The sequence below is a fragment of the Haliotis asinina genome, chromosome 1 (genome assembly GCF_037392515.1).
Source record: "Haliotis asinina isolate JCU_RB_2024 chromosome 1, JCU_Hal_asi_v2, whole genome shotgun sequence".
Lineage (NCBI taxonomy): Eukaryota > Metazoa > Mollusca > Gastropoda > Lepetellida > Haliotidae > Haliotis > Haliotis asinina.
In genome coordinates this window covers 20811246-20833968 of record NC_090280.1, presented here as the reverse complement: position 1 = coordinate 20833968, position 22723 = coordinate 20811246, and the positions used below count along the sequence as shown (strand labels likewise).

Here is a 22723-nt window from a genome sequence, read left to right as displayed (position 1 = left end):
TGAGCAATGTTACAGCTATAGGACACTTTCAGACAAAGCATGCATTATATGTTAACTTCAAAAGTGTAAAAAGCCATATTTCTCTGAAAATTTATGAACATCCTTTACAGGTGCATCAAAAGTTGACAAACTGGCTAAAGTCACAATTCTTCCCACATAAATATCTCCTGATCCAACCTGCAACTTTACTTTTCATACTCAGCATTTAAACCCTCTCTTTCCCCCCACCCAATAAGACCCTTGGCAGGAAAGTTAGTGAGGTTAGTTTTCTGCCACTTTTAGCAATATCACAGCAAGATTACAGCAATATCATGGTGGCAGGAGGAAAACAGAAATGGTCTTCCCACAATGTACCCAAGTACTGTTTCATTATAAGGTATGAATGTGCTTTTTATCTTTCTTTTTAGAATTTCATGCAATACAATGGTTCATATGTTTGTCAAGACAACCCTAAATTGTTTTGTTTGAAAATGTCAAAACATGACTTCAAGATTTTACATTTTCACCAAATCCAAGAAGCATATTAACCATAACGCCCTACAACGTCTCTGTTCCAGACCAGGTCCCTGCTCAACCTTACATATCACCAACTCCAGTTGGCAACATAACGTATCTCTGTAAGCCTCTATCATTGAAGTTCATCATAAGGAATGACAGTGGGTTTTCTCTTTGGTATTAGTACATCTTGCATCTTGATGGTGCAAGGAGATTTTAATTGTAAGATCCACCAACGTCCTCGATATGTTTGAGATTCTCAGGGCCTCCTAGCTCACCTGGAATGGCATGTCAGCCATAGTTTTAGCCAGATAGTAGGCTTTGAGACTGTACCAGTAGTTCAAGTGCTCCCTGACAAACACTGCCATCTCCATTGGAACTGGAATACAGAAAATATGTCATCACAAAATTATAAATCAAGCCCTAAACACAAAAATTTCTTTTGGAAGATTCTGGATATGTATATAATATTTTATAGCATTTCCATTAAGCTCTATCATTCAAAAATGAAAGATAATTTTTTGTTTTTTGGCCGTTTACTGAACATGTTATATACTTAAATACAGTTTCTGGGAACTATACTCGCCTGGAGAAACAAGTGTTTCTTAGGAGACTACTGTTCCCCCCCCTTGGGTGACTGAGTGAGGGAATGAGTTAAGTTTTCCACTGCTTTTAGCAATATTCCAGTAATATCATGGCAGGGTACACCAGAAATGGGCTTCACAAACTGTACCCATGTGGGGAATAAAACCTGAGTTTTTAACCTAATGAGCGACTGCATTAACCAGTGGGCTACCTCACCCTCCTCTACACTGGTGTGAAGGAATCACAGGACAGCAAAATACTCACATGTGAGGACAGTTGGCATGAGGGCAGTGAACATCAAGAACAGCATACAGAAGAACAGACATCCCGCGTTGTTGAACACTTTGCTGGCTTCATTGCCAATGCCGAGATAGAGGAGGCCAATGAGGATACCGACAGTGAGGTGCGAGATGAGTCTCAGCCTTGTCAGGGTCTGCAATACAGATACCAATCTCCAAAATTCTTCACATCATAATCTGCTAGCAGTATATATACATGGCTCCATAATGGTCACATTGGTGTATGTATGGATCCAAAATAAGCATCATATGGTAGGAAATACTTTTAGAAAACAGCAACACAGCAATGGTGTATTGTCTAAAAGTCATTTACAGATGCATTTATATGAAAGTGTATTGTTTCATAGTTTACTGACATGTTTACAGAAGAGAAGATAATGCTCTGATGCGTAAATGAAACGAAACACAAAATTACTGATACACCATAAAATTCCATTCAGTTCTCTTCATGTACTCTTAAGGTTTTCCAGTACTCTTGCATAAAAAAGAGTAGGGACACTTAAAAATTATCACGAGACCTGATATAATTTTTACAATCTGGATATATTGGGTGTATGAAGCTGGTGAAGGTGAAGGTCAGTTGCCATATATGTCATGCAGGTGAAAGTCCAGATATTGTTCTTGAATGTGAAGGTCAACATGTCCCTTATGAAGGAGGTGAAGATCACTTACCACAAACATTATGATGGAGGTAAAGGTAAAGGTCACTTACAATATTCGTCATGATGGAAGTTCTACGCCATATTTTTTATGTCAAAGTTTGATGGGATTTCACACGACAAAAGGTCAAAGGTCAGAGATGACTTACCGCATCCCTCATAATAGAGGTGAATGTCCTCATGAAGAGAATCCTGAACTGGGTGAAGCAGCTGGTGGCGAATGTGTGACACTCCTGGTCGTACATCAAGTCCTGCAACAGACAACAAACTTGATGGCTCCGTACAGTCAGACTGTGATAAATGTGACTTGTACAGCTTCTCACTTGAAACTGCTGATACACTGTCTGTCTCAGATCAACATCATGTGCTAAAAACAGTTCCACAAATCAAAAGGATGGATGTTTGTTACTTAGGCATATCACATGAACACAGTGAAGACATAATTAGGGCAAATCTGATATTTTAACCAGCACATCCTTGCAAAGCTAAGGGACTTAACTGTATTGTCTCCTATTGCAGGACAGCATATTTTCAACCTTAACAGCCCTATAAAGCACTAACATCTCTGCTCATTTGACTTGTTTCCATGTATAAGCAGTTTCCAATTAATTTTTCTTTAACCAGTTTTTCTTATTTTATTTTCAGTTGTTCTTGAAAACTATAGAATCTTTTCAAAAGCGTAACTTTACTGACTAATGAATGGTGATCAGCAATATGCAATAATGGTCTATAGACAAGTCCAAACAACACTGAGTGAATAGGGTTTTATACCACTTTCGAAATATTCCAGCAAAGTCATGGCATGGGATACCATAAATGGCTTTCATACGTGAATCCAATGAAAAAAACCACCCAACCGTCTTGACAGGCCAGACAAACCAGAGACTGAGAGCATGAGCACCAATTAATCCTGAGATAGAAGGGTGCAGTTCAGTAGCCTAGTGGCTAAAGCGTTTGCTCATCATGGTGAAGGCCCCTTCATGGCTTCTTTGTGAGAAGTCCATTTCTGGAGTCCCCCACGTAGATACTACTGGAATGAGTGAGCAAGTAAGTGAGTTTAGTTTTAAGCCACAATCAGCATCATATGGCGGCAGTCTGTAAATAATCAAGTCTGGACCAAGTCAACCAAGTCAGCGAGACTGACCAACTGATCCTGTTAGACGACTTACGACAAGCATAGTCGCTTTTTATGGCAAGCATGGGTTGCTGAGTGCCTATTCTTCCCCTGACCTTCACGGGTCATTGGTGGAATATTGCTATAAGAAGCACGAAACTGAAGTCACTGAGGGTGAAGGACACACAAACCACACACAAACTAGTTCCTCTTTCATGTTTGATCCTTTCACACTGTTACTTCAAAAAGTTTTTATGACTTTTCACTCCAAGCTGTTTCAAAGAAAAGATGGCTTGTACCATTTCGGTCTTGTAAGATTTCAAAAACATTCAACAAAAAGTAAAAAAATTTACAGCGAGAATACTGTACATTTAATCCCATTGTTGATTCAAACCGCATTCAGCAATATTCCAGCTATATGACATCCTGCAAATAATAACATCCAGACCAGACAATCCACTGACTGATAATGAGCAACGATCCACGTCAATGCCATTCAATACACAACGATAACATGCAATCAACTCAGGCATCACGACTGACCACATGATCCAATAACTTGCCTCTTACGACCCACACCGGCTACTTGTGCCTATTCCGTCTAGAATTCAGGATTAGACATAAGTGATTAATCGGTGCCACGAAGATCATGAGATATCTGTGTTAATGTCCAACAATTCAGTGTGAAGCGCATTTCCTGCTGTCTAAAATGTGCGTATACATGAAGTATGCCTCATTCCAGCCAATCTAGTGAATTATAGCTCCTTCCTTCACAGTAAATGCCCTGAGCCTGTTCAAATAAAACAGCTTGGTTCTGAAAGTGGTGACTCTAAAAATAGAAACTGATTCAAATGACAGCTTTTTCACCATATTCACAACTGAAAAAGTAGATTCTTTTTTCAAAATCTCTCAATTAATATACAAGGAATTCCTTTATGAGTTAGTGACAAAACAATATATTTTCCAGGTAACAATAAGTGCACAATATTCAAGCAATATTTAGAATCAATAGTATTACCCCTCACAATTTAACGATGCTATGTGTGTCGCTTTCTAATTTTGTTGAGTATATAAAGGCCTACAAATCTTAATGTGTATGGTTACAACGAGGCAGAAGAGTGAGTGACAAAGCATCATACTGAACACTATTCCAGGCTCTGCCAAATGTTGGGAGTGAGTTTAGTGTTATGGTGCTTTTAGTACTATTGCAGCAAAATAGCCACAGCGACACCATGTATCGGTTTCACAGATTGTACCCTCGTAGGAAATCGAACCCAGATCTTCAATGTGAGGAGTGAATGCTTTAACAAGACTACCCCAACCCTTCTTTCCAAAGCTGCTTTAGTTTTACGCCGCACTCAGCAATATTCCAGCTTTATGGCAGCAGCCTGTAAATGATAGAGTCTGGACCACACATTCCAGTGATCAACAGCATGAACATCGATCTGCACAAATGGGAACCAATTATGTGTCAACCAAGTCAGCAAAACTTGACCATTCAATCCTGAAAGTCCCTTCATATGACAAGCATAGCTTTTTGCAGCAAGCATTGGTTGTTGAAGACCTATTCCACCCCTTGTCTTCACAGGTCACCCTTTCCAGAAAAGATGTTTCTAATATGTAATGCCTATAAATAACTTTGTTATAGACATAAACACGTTTGGCTGTTTGTACTTGCAGGGAGGCAGGAAAACAAAATATCCACTTTATACTTTCTCTAAAACAGCCATGTCTCTAAACGTTTTGACGCAAATGAAAAATGTTTTCACTAATTTCAGCATTAACTCCTGAATAAGAAAATGTCTGAACAACATTAGCATGGCTACCTTAGTACTATCCCGCACTGACAAGGGTTTTACAGTGCAAAATATGTGAGCTACCATCTTACTCAGACATATCAGACTGAATCCATGCCCACCAGTCCATGTTTTAATCCCATGCACCAGGCAGGGAAACAACTACTATATATTTGAAAGTCCTTTGATAGAATGTGTTCAGAGATCATATCACAACCTTGAGCTCCCTTAAGACAGGCATAGACACACAATCCTTGGCCCTGATACAAAGATGAACTCAACTCACAGACAGACAAGGTATTTTCATATGGTTTTCTATTTTAATCTCATATGCAAAAGTCATTCTGTGTATTAGTGATGTAAACAGACATGAAGCTTTGCAGTTGGATGCAAACAGATCCAGCGTATATTTATTACAGAATGGAGCCCTAAAAGCCATGGGTGCCATTGTACAAAGTGATCTTTGCGGTAAGGTGACTACAACTCCCCTATCTTAACATAAACACAAGGTAGTCTTAGCTCTAAGGTGACTCTAACTCCCCTACCTTAACATAAACGCAAGGTAGTCTTACCTCTAAGGTGACTCTGACTCCCCTACCTTAACATAAACACAAGGTAGTCTTACCTCTAAGGTGACTCTAACTCCCCTACCTTAACATAAACGCAAGGTAGTCTTAGCTCTAAGGTGACTCTAACTCCCCTACCTTAACATAAACACAAGGTAGTCTTAGCTCTAAGGTGACTCTAACTCCCCTACCTTAACATAAACGCAAGGTAGTCTTAGCTCTAAGGTGACTCTAACTCCCCTACCTTAACATAAACACAAGGTAGTCTTACCTCTAAGGTGACTCTGACTCCCCTACCTTAACATAAACACAAGGTAGTCTTAGCTCTAAGGTGACTCTAACTCCCCTACCTTAACATAAACACAAGGTAGTCTTAGCTCTAAGGTGACTCTAACTCCCCTACCTTAACATAAACACAAGGTAGTCTTAGCTCTAAGGTGACTATAACTCCCCTACCTTAACATAAACGCAAGGTAGTCTTACCTCTAAGGTGACTCTGACTCCCCTACCTTAACATAAACACAAGGTAGTCTTAGCTCTAAGGTGACTCTAACTCCCCTACCTTAACATAAACGCAAGGTAGTCTTAGCTCTAAGGTGACTCTAACTCCCCTACCTTAACATAAACACAAGGTAGTCTTAGCTCTAAGGTGACTCTAACTCCCCTACCTTAACATAAACACAAGGTAGTCTTAGCTCTAAGGTGACTCTAACTCCCCTACCTTAACATAAACACAAGTTAATCTTAGCTCTAAGGTGACTCTAACTCCCCTACCTTAACATAAACTCCTTAACACAAGGTAGCCTTAGCTCTAAGGTGACTCTAACTCCCCTACCTTAACATAAACTCAAGGTAGTCTTAGCTCTAAGGTGACTCTAACTCCCTTACCTTAACATAAACACAGGGTAGTCTTAGCTCTAAGGTGACTCTAACTCCCCTACCTTAACATAAACACAAGGTAGTCTTAGCTCTAAGGTGACTCTAACTCCCCTACCTTAACATAAACACAAGGTAGTCTTAGCTCTAAGGTGACTCTAACTCCCCTACCTTAACATAAACACAAGGTAGTCTTAGCTCTAAGGTGACTCTAACTCCCCTACCTTAACATTAACTCCTTAACACAAGGTAGTCTCAACTCTAAGGTGACTCTAACTCCCCTACCTTAACATAAACTCAAGGTAGTCTTAGCTCTAAGGTTGCTTTGTACTACAGCACCCTGGATTATCGAGGATGAACATGCCTTAACCTGAAGAGAAAGACCCTCCAAACAAATACTGCACACCATGCAACTAGTTCACTACATCTGGAAGGAAACATTAAAACCATACAAATAAACAATAAACAAAATATCACTTCATGCAGAAATATGCAAAAAATAATAGAAAAGGATAAAAAAATAAAATAAAACGAAACTGAGGCACAACATGAATAATGTTAGTTGCACATAAATCTAAATCAAGGTCTAACAAGTCATGCCCCTACATCCCCAAGCCAGCCTTTATAAGTTTCCATATTTTACTCAATATTTTCTTGATAGTATAGAATAATGAAACCTCCCAAAAATAAATGGGAAGTAATAAAACAGTAACTATATCTTACATATCCTGAACCAATTCTCTAAATTACATTAAAAGCAGAATTGCTGTTTGCAAGAATTTCACTAAATGGAATTTTCCAAAATAGTATCAGAAATTGTAATCCATTTTTTTCAAAGTTACTATTCAATGATTCTCATAAATTTTAAATGTATTATTGTTCCAAAAGTCCCTGTCCTTATGCTTAAGCCCTTCATAAATTTGAGAAATTTCATTTCATAGGGTTATTTCAAGATCAGCATATTGAGTGAAAGTGTCCAGTTAACAATCGCATTACAATCAAATGTTTTCCTCTAACATGATAATACTGTGCATGAAGATCTGAAGCTTTTTCATAAGTGGTCAATTCAGATGAGTGAGCGAGTGATTATGCCTTTACACTGTTTTTAGCAATATTCCAGCAATATAACAGGAGGGGACACCAGAAATGGACTTCACACATTGTACCCATGAGGGGAATCAACCCCGGTTCTTCTGACGAGAGGACACTTTAACCACCGCCCCTAACCTCACACGCTCCCTTTGCAAGCATTACATGTCAAATCTAAATAAACGACGTAGAGTGGAGTTTTCAGAAGTTGGAAAAAGACAAACTTCATAACAGGATGTGACATAACAATACAAGAATCCTATCGAAACATCTCTTGAAAACGACACAAGAATCTGTATCGAAACGTCACATCACCTAATAAAGAAGCTGTTCATCCATATACAAACTCTATGATAGTATGTCTTTTTGGGTGAGGTTGTAAGGAACATCTGCATGTTTAGAATGTTTCCCTAAAATATGACATTCCAGGTTTCATTGTTTATATTTGGATCTGGTTGTTTGGCTCTGTTTTCAAGAACCTGAAATCAGAGATGCTACTTTCAATCTTTGTCTCACTCAGGGCAAGAATTAACATGCCTTAGATCAAAAAGTTCACCTGATGCAATCTCCTACAGAGGGGCTGTCAGATCTCTGCACAGAAGTATCATTTCAGAGTAAGGATTTGAATTTAATGAGATTGTAAGGTTAATAAAGGCGGAGAAAGCAAAAAAATTGATATCAGTTTTCATTTTACTGCATCTTTCAGCATATGTACCTCAACTATAGGTCGAACATGGGTCATACCATACTACACTACAGAAAACCATGGTTACCATGGTAACGTTACAAACCTCAGACGATTCTGACTGCTGTAAACACAATAAACAAAGGAAAAACACTTTATAGTAAGTACACCTACAACAATTGAAACTTGACAAAAATACTAGAATCAACTAGCTAGTCATGCTGGGAAACAGCCATGTTGGATGTTCATTGGTGCAAAACTCAGATACAAGACTGGGATTACAGAGTTGTCTCCCTTTGAGATCTACACATTCAAAAATGTTATCCAATCATAAACTTCAAAACTGTTTTATGTTTACTGAACACAATTCCACTGCAGCACATTTTTCACTTGTACCAATAATAATTCATTCTTTTAATCAAACGATGAAGAGAATCTGATGAAAACAAGATGCTGAGCTAAAAAGTTGAGCACAAATATTTGCAGTCAGGTAGGCAATGTGATTTCAAAAGAGAATTTGAAAAATAGAGACTTAAGCTAACAGCGTGTGCTCATGGACTTTGACACTTTGTGATATCAAATAAACAAACCTCAGTTTTGGGGACTCCTGCAATACAGATGCCGTTGACGCCTTTGGTAACGATTGGGGCATGTCCGTTGGAATATCCATTGCAACATCCATTCTCCATCAGTTTCTTTTTCTCGGCTCCTTCTTCACAGTGATTGGTGCATTCTTCATGAACACTTGGTGTAGGTGTACACTCCATTGGTGTTGTCGCTGGACTTGGGGTGGGGGTTCGGGAGGCAGATTGCTTGCGCTGGAACTCGACCTGGAAGGGGTCACACTTTCCGGTCTTGAGTGCCATCGTCAAACGCCGGACTTTGTCCTCTCCATATTCTCCAACTGACACCTCCATTACTGCAACACAATAGGTGAAATTGATCCAACAAACTCCCAAAAGCTTCTGAACCCCAAAATGTATCACTTTTTACAAGGTTTCAGGATTCATTGCTTCAGACAAGTCCACTTGTCAGAGTGATACACAAAGTACATGAATTCGACAACCGATAAAGCATGGTAAATGTATTAGACCTGTTCATGGGAGGTAACTGTACATGACTTCGACCACCGATAAAGCATGGTACATGTATTACAACTGTTCATGGGAGGTAACTGTAACTTACCATAGTCCGCTGGGTTGTGGTAGTTCGGGCAGCGGAGTCCCTGAGACTCGAAGTATGGCAGTAGCGCTGGGATGCTCCCTCTGTATACACACTGGCCCTCTGCCAACATGTACAACTGGAACAGGACACAAGAACTGTCTGTATCAATTACAGCTGGTCAGTATTAGATAACCTCACCATGGGTCAATACGAGGTTAACAAGAGAGTGGGTCAATATCATATTAACATTCATTAGTGCATATAGGATAACAGCTCTCTTGGTCAATATCAGACATCATTACCATTGGTCAATATAGGATAACATCACAGTGGGTGAACACGAGGTTAACATTCACTTGTCAACATGCAAAAACATTAGAGTGGGTGAATATGAGGTTAATATCACAGATTGTGAATTTCACAGTGGGTGAATGAGGCTAACATTCATTAGTGAACATATGATAACCTCAATGTTGGTCAATGTAGGATAACAAGGCCCTTAAGACATTCCTTTATACTAATGCCTACTAGTGACATTGACCTTTCTGAATAGTCTTAATGTGTCATAAGCATGCATCAGTGGGTGGACGCTGGCGCTTTACAACTATCCAGTACTATTATCATAGCATCACGGTTGGTCTATAAAGGATAACATCATCGTGGGTAAATATGAGCATAACACTATAGTTAAGTATAGGATAACATCAAGATGAGTCAGTATCAGGGCGAATCAGCTGGCAGTGCAGTTGGATGGCAATTTGCGGACAAAATTGTTCTTTCACACTCGTTACTGAATTAGAAAATCACTGCAACAAAGCCTAAAGACAAAATTGTTCTTTCACACTAGTTACTGAATTAGAAAATCACTTCAACAAAGCCACAGCATTATTTATAACTCCATGACAAGAATCAGGAAATGATTACTCACTGCCTCTGAGATGATATGATGAGACGACCATAATACCTTCAGATATTGTCCACAACACAATCACATCATTGCTGAATGAACTTACGTGGTCAAACATCTCAAAGAGTTTGGCGCTGGGTTGGTGTATGGTGCAGATGATAGTGCGGCCACCTGCAGCCAGCGTCTTCAGCAGACACACGCACTGGTAGCAGGAAGCGCTGTCCAGGCCACTGGTCGGCTCATCAAAGAACATGACTGGTGGATTGTTGACTAGCTCCAGGGCAATCGACAACCGTTTCCTTTGGCCACCAGACAGGTTACAGGTTCTTGTTTTCTTGGCCTCCAAGAGGCTTAGTGTTTCCAGGATCTCGTCAACCTAGTGGAAAATGATTCCATGCCAATATATGAATGGCAAACTTGAGAAAAGTAGGATCCTTGTCACTACATAGATCTAATCTACTTGTACAGAATGATCTTCTCTAAACACAAAGTGCTCTAGAATTCTTCAGACAACACATAATTTTATTCCATTTTATGAAAATATCTTATTCCGAATGTTCAATGTACGATACATATCATATTCCCAGAGTTGACAAAACAATACATTCCTTATTCCGGAATTGATAACCCAAATAATATCTCTAGACACCAACCATTTCCTGTTTCTCTGCAGTAGAGAGGCTCTCATTAAGTTTGAGATTGGCAGAGTTGACAAAACAATACATTCCTTATTCCAGAGTTGACAACCCAAATATCTCTAGACACCAACCATTTCCTGTTTCTCTGCGGTAGAGAGGCTCTCATTAAGTTTGAGATTGGCAGAGCACATCATGGACTCCTGGACCGTGAGATGAGGGAGAAGATGGTCATCTTGCATGATGTAGCAGGACATCTTCCTGAACATCCGCAGGTCACGATCCTTCCCTCGCACCAGGATCTGACCCGAGATGTTCTTTGTCCTGATGGAAACAAAGCCTTACTTGAGAAACACTGAGAATTGTCCATTTCACATCTATATCACTTTCAGGCACAACCATTAAATTATCGGTTTGAGAAAGTTTACCTTAAGACCTTATTCTCTGAAAGCAGTCAGTGAAAAGGACCACAATTTCTTTTTGCAATATGTGCAATAGAATGAGTGAGAGTGGTTCTACACCACTTTTAACTATATTCCAGATTGGTTGTACAGTGTACCCATGCAGGTAATCGAACCCACCTCATTAGCGTGTCGAGCAAACACTGCAATCACTAGGCTACTCTATCACCACTTCTGTGTACATGCTAACAATCCTATCAAGCAAATGTTCCTCATCATACCAGCTACTCATGCAGAAGAAGGGAATGAGTGCTTTTACAGCGCTTTTCGCAATATCCCAGCAATATCCCAGCGGGACACCAGAAATGGGTTCACATATTCTACCCATGTGGGGAACTGAACCAGGGTTTTCAGCATGATAAACAGACATTTAAACCAAACGGCTACCCCAAACATCTGTGTCTCTGAAAGTAAACGACACAAGCAAGGTTTCAGGACCCGCCCACAAGACAATGTTACAGAACATCTGAAATTCCTGTTGAAATCTAACTATTTTTTACAGAACTTTTCAGAACAGATTAAATTTTCCAAAACATCAAAAATATGATTAGATGTAACATCTCTTGTTGCTATAGCAACTGAACTGACCTGTAACCTGCCAGTATGTTCATGAGGGAGGACTTGCCCGCTCCAGACGGTCCCATTATTGCGGTGAGTTCACCCGACTTGAAACGGCCTGAGATGGACTTCAAGATGGTCTTGGGCTCTGAAACAACATGCAGAACAGTAAGAACAATGAATTCAATAGTCCAAACATCATATTATTAAAGTATTTTATTTTTTATTTACAAAAGCATCTATTTATAATTGAATTCGACAGACCCATGTGATCCTTGAATTATACTATCAGATCTATATGACCCTTGAAACAACTAATCAAATCCATATGAGGTTTAACTGAACAATCAAATATATATGATCTATGAATTCACCTATTAGACCTTCTGATCCTTGGTTAAGGATATGTAATCATTGTCCTGTAGTAAAAACTACTGTCATGGCACAAGCAGAGAGTGTCAAGGGAAATACATTTGGTTCTTTACATTTGTTTTTGAGTACTTGCAGGGACACCTTAAACTCCAAGGATTGAGTGAGCATTTTAGACAACTATTAGCAATATCCCAAGCCACACTCTAGGCCACCTAACTCTGTATTAGCCTATATGGCACAAGAGTATGTCAACATGGGTTTCTGGCCCTGCTAGCAATATCCATGAAATATTAAGGCATCAGGCACAAGAAAAGGACTTAGTTGGGATCAGACAAGTCTTCGAAGTGACAAGTGAACACTTAAACCACTAGATGTTATTAGATAAATCAAGGAAAATCCCTCCTAAAGCATAGCCACTGACATGGAAAAAAAGATCAATATAACATGAGCCAAATCTACCTTTACCATTCCATCAACTTTCAGATTACAGAGCCAATATTTCATTTCTCAGCATAACCCAATTACCATGTGAACCAAGGCAGATCTTGATGTGATTGTGTCTTATTGAACGTATCAACCAGACGGCTTGTTCCAGGACATCCCACCAGCATCACCAACCAATAACTACCGTTCCCATGGTTACTTGGTAAAATAGTGTGTCAGTGGAAGCTAAGAAAAGCCTCTGGTTTAGTCAAATATAACCTTTCATTTCTGTAGAACGATACATAAGGATGGCGCACAGCCATTTGATGAACAAACTGGCCTCTTCCTCACTGATTTGAAATGGCAGTGAGTGGTTCATCGTATATGTCAAGGACTGTAGGAGAAGTCTTGTGGTCACCTTTCAATGGCTGTTTATCCAGTCTTTGATGAATGACATTCACCAAGTGTAATGGATCAATTTGTTCTTAAAGTTACATTGTTTATTTATTTATATTCCCAAGGGCACACAAATTCCCAAGATGAGCCTCCCATGGCAAATATCTATCACATATAAAATATTTCTGATATCAGTATATGAAATAACAGTTCTGTGATCAAGATGCCACAAAGTGAAAATCCTTCAATTACCATAGTTATTTTTCATCATGTGACGTGAAAAATACGCATGGTTCTATGCGACAGATCAACATTTAACATGTCATACACACACAGCAACTTAATTATTCGTGTATATTTGTCAAGTGCAACACTTTATGAGGGTAGGTCTGTCTTTCTATTCCAGCTTTTCTTGCATGTGTCTAAGGTATGACATGTACAGGCAAAGAGTCAACATAACAGGCGTAGATCTTCATGCTTGGGTTTTTTTTCTCAGCTATCAACTGTCAAACAGGTAATTTAATTAATGAAGGGAGCATCAACTTTGACACAAGCCATCACCAGAGTACTTATTTGCGTGAAACAACCTCCCTCATCAGAGTGTGGGTAAATGCCACCATTTGAAAACTCAGTTGACCTTTACAGAAATGTACTAGTTACTTTATGACTGATCATAATGATAAAACAATCTTCATAACTTAAGTGTCCAGTTGTGTTGTTCCAAAGGTTCTGGGCTGAGTGACTGAGTGAGTTTAGTTTTACACACTTTAACTAATATTCCAGCGATATTATGTGGGGGACACCACAACTGGTCTTCAAAGACTGTACCCATGAGGGGAATCGAACCCACATGCTTTGGGTGACAAGCCAACGCTTTTCTACACAACCCTTGTTCCAGGTTGAGAACCTACTGAGTAAGTTAGACTAAGAAAACTGTTCAGTCAGTCAAGTGTTCAGTTTAGATGACTTATGAAGTGGTCGTTTTTCTCATTAGGGTAGACCAATTTTATTTCTTGTTTTGCAGATTTTCATCATCAGAAAACCTGAAGGCAGGAGGGAAAACAAAATTACTAATCAAGTAATATTCCTTCTGATTACTGAAAGTATTTGGCAATTCATGACGTGTATATTGGGCCAATAAAACAATCTAACAAACATTTTCTTGTAAGTTTACATTTTTGGCCAATATAAACATCAAGATTCTATTTTTTGAGTGGAAAAACAAAAATTTTGATTTTTTTTCTTCTTGAAAACATGAGAGGCAGATCCGTAAAACAAGAAAACAAAACTGGTCTGAAGTAATATACTGAATGGTAGGCTCCACCAAAACAAAGGCTTAAAGTGATGTGTTGAGTTCAGAGTACTCAAAACAACAAATGCATGCTTCAAGGGCCATGAGAAACTGGTATTGGGTTTCAAATCTATGAATGCACCCTCCTGTAATTGTACAGTGTGCCATATGAGTGAGTGAGTTTAGTTTTACACCACACTCAGCAATATTCGAGCAATATGACATGAGTCTGTAAATAATTGAGTCTGGATGAGACAATTCAGTGATCAACAACATGAGCATCAATGTGCTCAACTGGAGAACTGATGACGTGCCAACCGAGACAGCGAGCCTGACCACCTGCTCCCGTTAGCTGCTCCTTACGACAAGCATAGTCGCCTTTTATGGTAAGCATGGGTTGCTGAAGGCCTATTCTACCAAGGACCTTCACAGGTCACGTGTGTGACATAGTGTTGAGAACACAGTGTTCATCAATGAGCAATTATCAAAAAAATAGATTGGTTATCTAGAAACTGTGCAAAATGCATTGGTACATCCAATTAAAAGGATGTAACCCGCCACTTTAAAGTGATGGTTATATACTTCATACTACTATGACCATACCTGTCTGGGGTCTTGAACATATATATACAGTCAGATTGTGCAGTGAGTTTTTTTAAGAATTAAACATGTTTTCAGGCCCTGATAGCTGCTAAGATATGGTTCATCGTCAAGTGTTTCAGACACTAAAACAGTTGTTACAAAATCGTTTGAGTTCAATTATTAGAATTAACTGGAAAACCACTTGTGTCACACGCAATGTTTGTGCTTGAATAAAGCAAGAGTACAGTGTAGATTGAATGCTGTGTAAATATTTCAGTTGGAGCCAGAAAATCTATTGACATCATGAACATCACCCCCTGGGATATGAAGAAGCATGCATGACATGCTCCAGGCCAGGGTTTTACCTTGACCAGTACTGAACATTCAGAGTTTCATGGGTCCTTGTGGGCGCTGTGAAGTAACAGTGTAGAGAAGTGTATGTTCTGATAATTTCCCTGACAGGAATGAATCATTGATCATGTCGTCTGCTCTGAGAGAAATAACCAAACACTTAAGAAGGTCACAGATGTTTTGTGAGCGCTGTGAATAATACTGTGCATCCCTATGAATTTTTTTCCCCATTCATTCTGTATATGAGCTTTCTAGACGCGCAAAACCAGGTCTTAGTCACCTTTCAACAAACGTGAGTTGCCGAGGGACAGTTCTTCCCTGGTTCTTCACAGTTACATCAATAATGTCACATGTCATCTAAAATAGGTCTCCTTTACATTTCAATTGATACCATTATCGTGGATATCAAACCCCTGACAATGTTATCCTGTTATCAGTGTGTGTTATCAATTAGTACATATCTGTCATATCACCCAGAGAAAGGGAGAACTGATAGCTTCATCTACAACTGATATCACCGACCATGCCACATGGTGATGATTTCACTGAGAATTGATTTCACGGTCAATTTCAATTAGCCATTCAACACGTTAAAGAAAAATTAGTTTATTTTATTTTATGTATCTGAGCAAATCAAGCAAGACGAGTGAGTGAGTCAGTCAGTCAGTTTAGTTTTACGGCGCACTCAGCAATATTCAAGCTATATGGCAGCGGTCTGTAAATCATCGAGTCTGGACCAGACAATCCAGTAATCAACAACATGAGCATCGATCTGCGCAATTGGGAATCGATGACATGTGTCAAGTCAGCGAGTCTGACCACCCGATCCCATTAGTCGCCTCTTAGAACAAGCACAGTTGCCTTTCATGGCAAGCATGGGTTAGTGAAGGCCTATTCTACCCCGGGACCTTCATGGGTCAGCAAGACGAGTGAGTCTTGCATGCATTACAACAACCCACACTGGCTTAGATCAGCATCAAACACTTTGTCCACACTTCAAGTTCTATGTTTGACAGAGTTATTACTCAAACCTTTTAACCCTTTGTTAGGCAACATCATCACCTACTCAGCCTCAACTACCACATCAATCAAGTAATATCACTGATAAGATAACAGGGCAGAGCCCACAGTCAAAGTTCAAAAGGTCAAGTCAATGTGAAGGTCAGTCGTGCAGACATGGACAAAATCTACACGTGTGAAATGCTAGGCTTCATGACCAGTTTTGAGTGAACTTGAGAATAAAAGTTGGATTTTTGTCAAACCCAAATTTCAGTAACATAATGAAATGGTTTTTTATGTTCTTGAGATGTCAGAGCTGGTCACTGCCATTGAAAGTTGTCTCCCTTGGTTCATCTACCAGTGTAACAGCAAACGATATATTAAAACAAACTTTACTCTCAATATTCGACAAGAACTATTTTAAGTATTCATCACGAATATCTACCAAAGTACACTCTGTAAATTTTGAAAAATATAACCTGAGTGGAAAAAAAGAAATAACACCCAACAAAACAAAGAACACAAACATCATAAACTCTAAAAATTGTTAACAAAGACTAATTTCTTTAAGCATATTTAGAAATGTTAAAATGAAATAATCAATCACATGAGGAACTGAATGTCAGATCTCTTTTAAGATTCTCTGCAACTAAATAGCCAGAGCAACAAAATCTGTTTGACCTTGACCTTTCAAGCCACAGCGCAATGCAACAAAATCTGTTTGACCTTGACCTTTCGTGACAAAGGTAATTCAGGTGTTCTGCAAGGATCAATTTTTAGCCACCATTTTATCCTTACCAATAAGATATTAAAGTAAAACGGCATCATAAAGTATTGATTAACAATAGCAAGTTTCAGACAAGCGAACGTACTGTATGGTGTGGTGTAATAAGGTGCATTACTGCATTAATGACCATTGTACTGTAGAGCCACGCAAGTGTGTGGGTACATGTATGTGGGGATGTGAACATGTGTAGGTGCGTGTATTTGTATGTTTCAGAGGGCACACCAGTGTTGGCTGCTTTGTATTTTTATTATTTGTTTCAACAAGAGGTGTTCTGATTAATTGAAATAACTAAGATTGGTCGCAGTGACCAAACAACCTAGCAATCAAACACATTTTCTAATAATCGGACAAAAACAATTTTGAAACTACTGTTTCAGCTTTGAACCACTTGACCGAGTATTTCTTGAAGACTCAGGTAAGTTTATGTTTTTGATATAGCAGTCATCACTTTAAAGTTGTAAGCTGCATAACCTTACAATGGATGAGAAACTCACAAATGCAACGTGTTCCGATTCTAAATATAACAAAAAAACATGTTTGAGAACATGTTTCAATCTGCCATAACAACCTAACAGACAGGTGTGAAAAATCACACCAATGTTTTTCGATGACAGTTCACTAGTAATGATCCAAACATCAACTAGACTGTAAGTAATGAAACTGGTGTCGAGCACTGAGCCTTACATTTTGTCAATAACCTAAATTACATGAACCAATTGTTTTGGTGAAGTATATAAGTACAGAGAATACTTTGTGGGCATCCCTTCGGGTACAATGTATATTATTTACTGCATTTGTTCTGTACATTTGTGTGTACTACACAGGTTTCCAGAAGGCACAGCACTAACACCAGCAATTGATGCAGACCCAGTACATTTATGCACACTACACCTTTTTTCATGAGGCACAACACTAGGACAAGTTATTGATGTAGACCCCGAGATCAATAATTAAAGGTACAACTGCAAATAATCATCCAGAAAATTTAGAGAGGTAATCTTGAGAAAAACTGCTGGAAAGATCTGAAAATAAATCAACATATTCTACATCACAAGTGAGTTGTGACATCTTTTTGCAGTCTTGTGATCATATTATGAAATGGCTTATGGATATATTCTCTGTGTTTCAGCATCTGGTCAAACCATCTTAGACTGATCAGACACCAGAATTTAAAATTGATGCATCACAAATACTAACTACAAGCTAACAAGGCCTTGTTTCAAAACCTTAATGTCGTAAGCCTGGCAGTATTTCAACTTTTAATGCCTTTTCCTGTGACTAGGCTGAAGGTCAGCCCATGACCTTCAACGAGTGACTACCCACTAGGATGACATAGGCAGTCAAGCCAAACGTGAAACGAATGCTTCATACACATAACTAAAAGATAAATGGAGATTTCTTATCCTACATAAGACAGCTAGGCCGTCTATAGAAGATCACCTGATATTTGTTCCAGTTCTCCTGAGATTATGTCTGAACTATTCCACTGACCTCAACAGACCTCATAATTCACTATCACAAACCCAGGCCATATATAAAATTAACAACGTTTGTTTCTTCAAAAGAGTAACTTCACTAACTGTTAATAAGCTACTAAGTAATTTTTCATGAAGTCTTCATTTTACTCTGGCTTTGCGGTGACAAGGGACATGTACAACAGAAAACATCTGACATATGCTAATTAATTTTCATGAAGTCTTCATTTTACTCTGGCTTTGCGGTGACAAGGGACATGTACAACAGAAAACATCTGACATATGCTACATATGCACCAGATCAGGTATTTGATTTCAAAAGTTCTTAAACAAATGAGACTTAAAGTATTTCACATTACTCATTTCACTTATGAAAAAAGTAACCTTCTGAAACCAAGTGGTATGGTTATTTTCTAATTTTCTGGAAAGTATTTGGGAAGAAAAAATAAAAATGTCAAGGGTTTTGATGCAATGGAACCAATCAACCACAGTTTTCATCAAACGGTTGATGATAATTGATCTGGTGTGTTTGTTTCCACAGGGTGAGTCAACTGATAAAATCTTATTCATTCACTAGTTCAAACAGGAAACAGGAAACAATTCTCAGTGTTCTAGCAGAACAAAATTGCAAGACATGAAGTACCAAATGAACCATTCTGTAGAGGAATGAGCACTTGGCCAGCCAACAATGCTCATGCTGTTGATCATTGGATTTGTCTGGTCCAGAGTCGATCATGTACAGACCACCACCATATAGCTGGAATATTGTGGGGTTAAATAACAAACCATCCAACCTCATTCTTCTCCACTTTTACATCCTCACAAGGAAGTGTGAGCTGGCAAACAAATTATGCAACAAATCATAACAATGATTGCTCCCTTAGGCAATACTAGTCTTGCATTGCATCACACATTTCATCATTACATGGGAGGGGGCAGTCATTATTCAGATAACATGAATAAGCTCATTATGTCGCAGCTAACAATGTTTTCATACATGTGATCGAGGATAGACGTAATTAATACAATTTTCCAGCATATGTATTAATCTAGGCCTGTTTGTTCTCCTACAGTATTTTTGGAAAAAAGTAACAGACACTTAGAATCTTGGGATAGTTAGCTTGACTGATAAAACATAGTTACTATGGAACGAAGAATATGACAAATTAGTCAAGGATCTGAACAAAAGTCGTCCCATTCACGGACACAAAAACTTCCTCTTACAAACAAAAACTGAAAGAGCATATACCCCCCATGAAGCACAGTACAATTTGTGGTGTTTACGTCAAAGCTGATCTGACTGCGAACAGGATGGACAAATTCAAGAATACTCCCAGAAATTCAAAAAACACTGCTGCATAATTTTATCAACAGTTTAAGACAACAATCAATATTAAAAGTATCTAATACTGCACCAAAGTGAGAAGCATGGACCTTAACTCTGTAAAATATGAATTAAAAAAAAAATAATTGTCATAAAAATTTAACAAAAAAGAAAGTTTTCGCTCTGTTTTCTTTTTATAGAAAATTCATCCACATTGATAACTGTAGGGACAGAATGACTGCTGATGGATAATGAAAGTCTACTTTCGAGTTCAGAATGAGCTTTGTGTGATATGAGTTGTAGCATAATCAAGGTGATATAGGCAGCATTTGGCATCGCTCATTTGATCACAGTTCAGATCATGAACCCAAGTCAAGTAAAATAAAACCTAGAGAGGGGGCACAAAACCATCTATACAATGCCACTCCAAGAAGTATATTTATAGACACCTATTAATCCAGCTTTGTAATACAATTAACATAAACTGAAAATTCACACAGCTGTGTTTAACTTGTTGTAGAGTATCATGTGACTTTCACCAATTTGGATAGATGCCAAATTTGGTCCACAGCAGGGAATTAGGGATTTATTTTCCCTCTTCAGAAATCTGTATTCTTCAAGGCAGTATATGGGATTTATTCACAACCTCTGAAATACAGTTTCCTCACAGGCAAGGACAAAGTGTACTTTATCAAGACCACGTGAATCAATCACATCGAGTATTCCCTACCTGGCGTAAGATAAGTATATATATCATTAATATCACACCATGTCAGATTGACTATTGCCTTTATCACCAGTGTTCTGATTAATAAAAGGGAGTATATATTCAAATGAATGCAAAACTAGGGCATGACTTAACCCAGTTATAAAGCAACAAGGATCACTGGATCGGTTAATGTGATTCCTACACACAATCCCATATAATCCCAACGGTTAGTATCATATACTACTCACAGATTCTAAGGACCATACCTTTGATCCATGATGATTGTTCCTTAGGAAATGTTGAGGAGTATAACATAAAATATGCGTTACCTTTATAAAATTAGAGTGCCTCAGGTAGAATGAGTGAGTGAGTGAGTTTAGTTTTACGCCGCTTTTAGCAATATTCCAGCAATATCACGGCAGGGGACACTAGAAAATGGGCTTCACACATTGTACCAGCCTCAGGTACAGATGCTCAGGGATGTCTAAAGATAACAAAGGGTGTTTGTAGTTTAATGCTGCACTCAGCATTATTTCAGCTGTATGAAGTGGTCTACAGATAATCAGGGTGCTGCAGTACAATTAGCACTCCAACTGTCTTAAAGTCTAACATAGGCTATGGGAGTGACCGGGAGTAGGAGTGATCAAAGACCGCCTTGTACAATGGCAGCCAGGCCCAAACAGTCCAGTGAGTTTGTGAGTGAGTGAGTGAGTGAGTGAGTGAGTGAGTGAGTGAGTGAGTGAGTGAGTGAGTGAGTGAGTGAGTGAGCGAGCAATACAACTGCTGCGACACCAGTGATAGGTTTCACACATTGCACCCATGTGGGGAATCAAACCTCAGCCTTTGGCGTGATGAGCGAACACTTTCAGCACAAGGCTACCCCACACCTCCCACAATCCACTGACTGACATCAGAAACATTATATATGCAACTGTGATACTGTGACTTCTGTAATGATCTTCAGAATTATACACTGTAATACTAGCTCAACCAGATCTGATGTCTTTCAAACTGACTGCCACATAAGGTTCATCAATGTTGAGGAAGAACTACAACAAAATTTGTTGTTTTTCTTTGTTGAGTGAGTTAATATCCAATGCCATATTTCAACACTAGAGCAAATTCAACAAAAGGTGAATACCAAAGATATCTAAATAGTGGAGACTGAAACAGACAAACCAGTGATTGGTCATTCCCAAAGGCTTGTCTAGCAGAGGTCAAGGTAAGGCAACAGGTGGCAGTTTCGCGCTATAAAGGCTGGGATGAGGCAAACTATGGCATACCGCCTATTCCATCATACACTCAATAAGACAGCCACGAAAGAAGTTAATGGCATTTGATTCAAAGCATCATACACTGAAATGCAAGACAGTAAGAAGGGACAATGGTTTTTGTGTATTTTCAGGACAAATTTTCAAACAAAAAACAAGCCACCCATTCTTCTATATCTACAATTCATGAAACCAAGACACATGAAATCATGAGTAAAACACTTTTCAAGATAAAAAAATGTCTCAATGAATAGACATTCCAATATTCCTGTTATCTGACGTTTCTGTAGGTGAGAAAAGACCCAACTACACACACAATAAATACATAACACATTTTATGGACATCTTTATCTTCTAATTCTTACTCTTTCATAATTTTTCCCATGATTAATGATCAATAATTAGCTCCGAAACATCATATAAAAAATAAAAAGATGTCGTTTTCCATAAAATGTGTCACATATTCATATTTGTCCAGCTTCCATATGCCTTTCAAAAACTACACTTACAAGGTAATTGACCCCACACTGGGGCACTGAGGTAAACCTGTGTTGTCCAGCCAACACTATAGAAGCTCATTATAATGTAGGCCATTCACTGAAGTAGGCAAAGTACGTCTGACAATGTTCATCGACATGTGACACATCGACATATTAGCTGTGGCAGAAATAAAATCTGTTCAGATATATATTGGATGGATGGTATGAATACATCAGCTCCGGCAGAAATAAAATTTGGTTTCTTCAGAAATAAGTTGAATGTGCAAGCACAGATGCAGTTGTTTTCAGAAAAAGATGAATTTTCAACCAAACAACCTAGCCTTGGTAATCATTTGGATAGGAATTTTATTCTAG

The 22723-nt window shown here is 38.6% G+C and overlaps 1 protein-coding gene across 2 annotated transcripts in view; it reads right to left on the bottom strand.

Moving 5' to 3' along the window:
• Positions 1-22723, bottom strand: part of LOC137288364 (ATP-binding cassette sub-family G member 1-like) — a 40591-nt gene that overhangs the window by 2424 nt on the left and 15444 nt on the right. Inside the window, exons 3-11 of one of the 2 annotated variants that reach the window (XM_067820783.1) lie at positions 11920-12037; positions 11005-11194; positions 10342-10611; positions 9350-9464; positions 8755-9083; positions 8271-8288; positions 2188-2289; positions 1345-1513; positions 774-874 (exon numbers count right to left, since the gene is read on the bottom strand). In XM_067820783.1, the coding sequence (XP_067676884.1) occupies positions 774-874; positions 1345-1513; positions 2188-2289; positions 8271-8288; positions 8755-9083; positions 9350-9464; positions 10342-10611; positions 11005-11194; positions 11920-12037 (1412 nt within the window). The remainder of the gene's footprint in view (positions 1-773; positions 875-1344; positions 1514-2187; positions 2290-8270; positions 8289-8754; positions 9084-9349; positions 9465-10341; positions 10612-11004; positions 11195-11919; positions 12038-22723) is intronic. The other variant, XM_067820784.1, reaches the window with a different exon arrangement.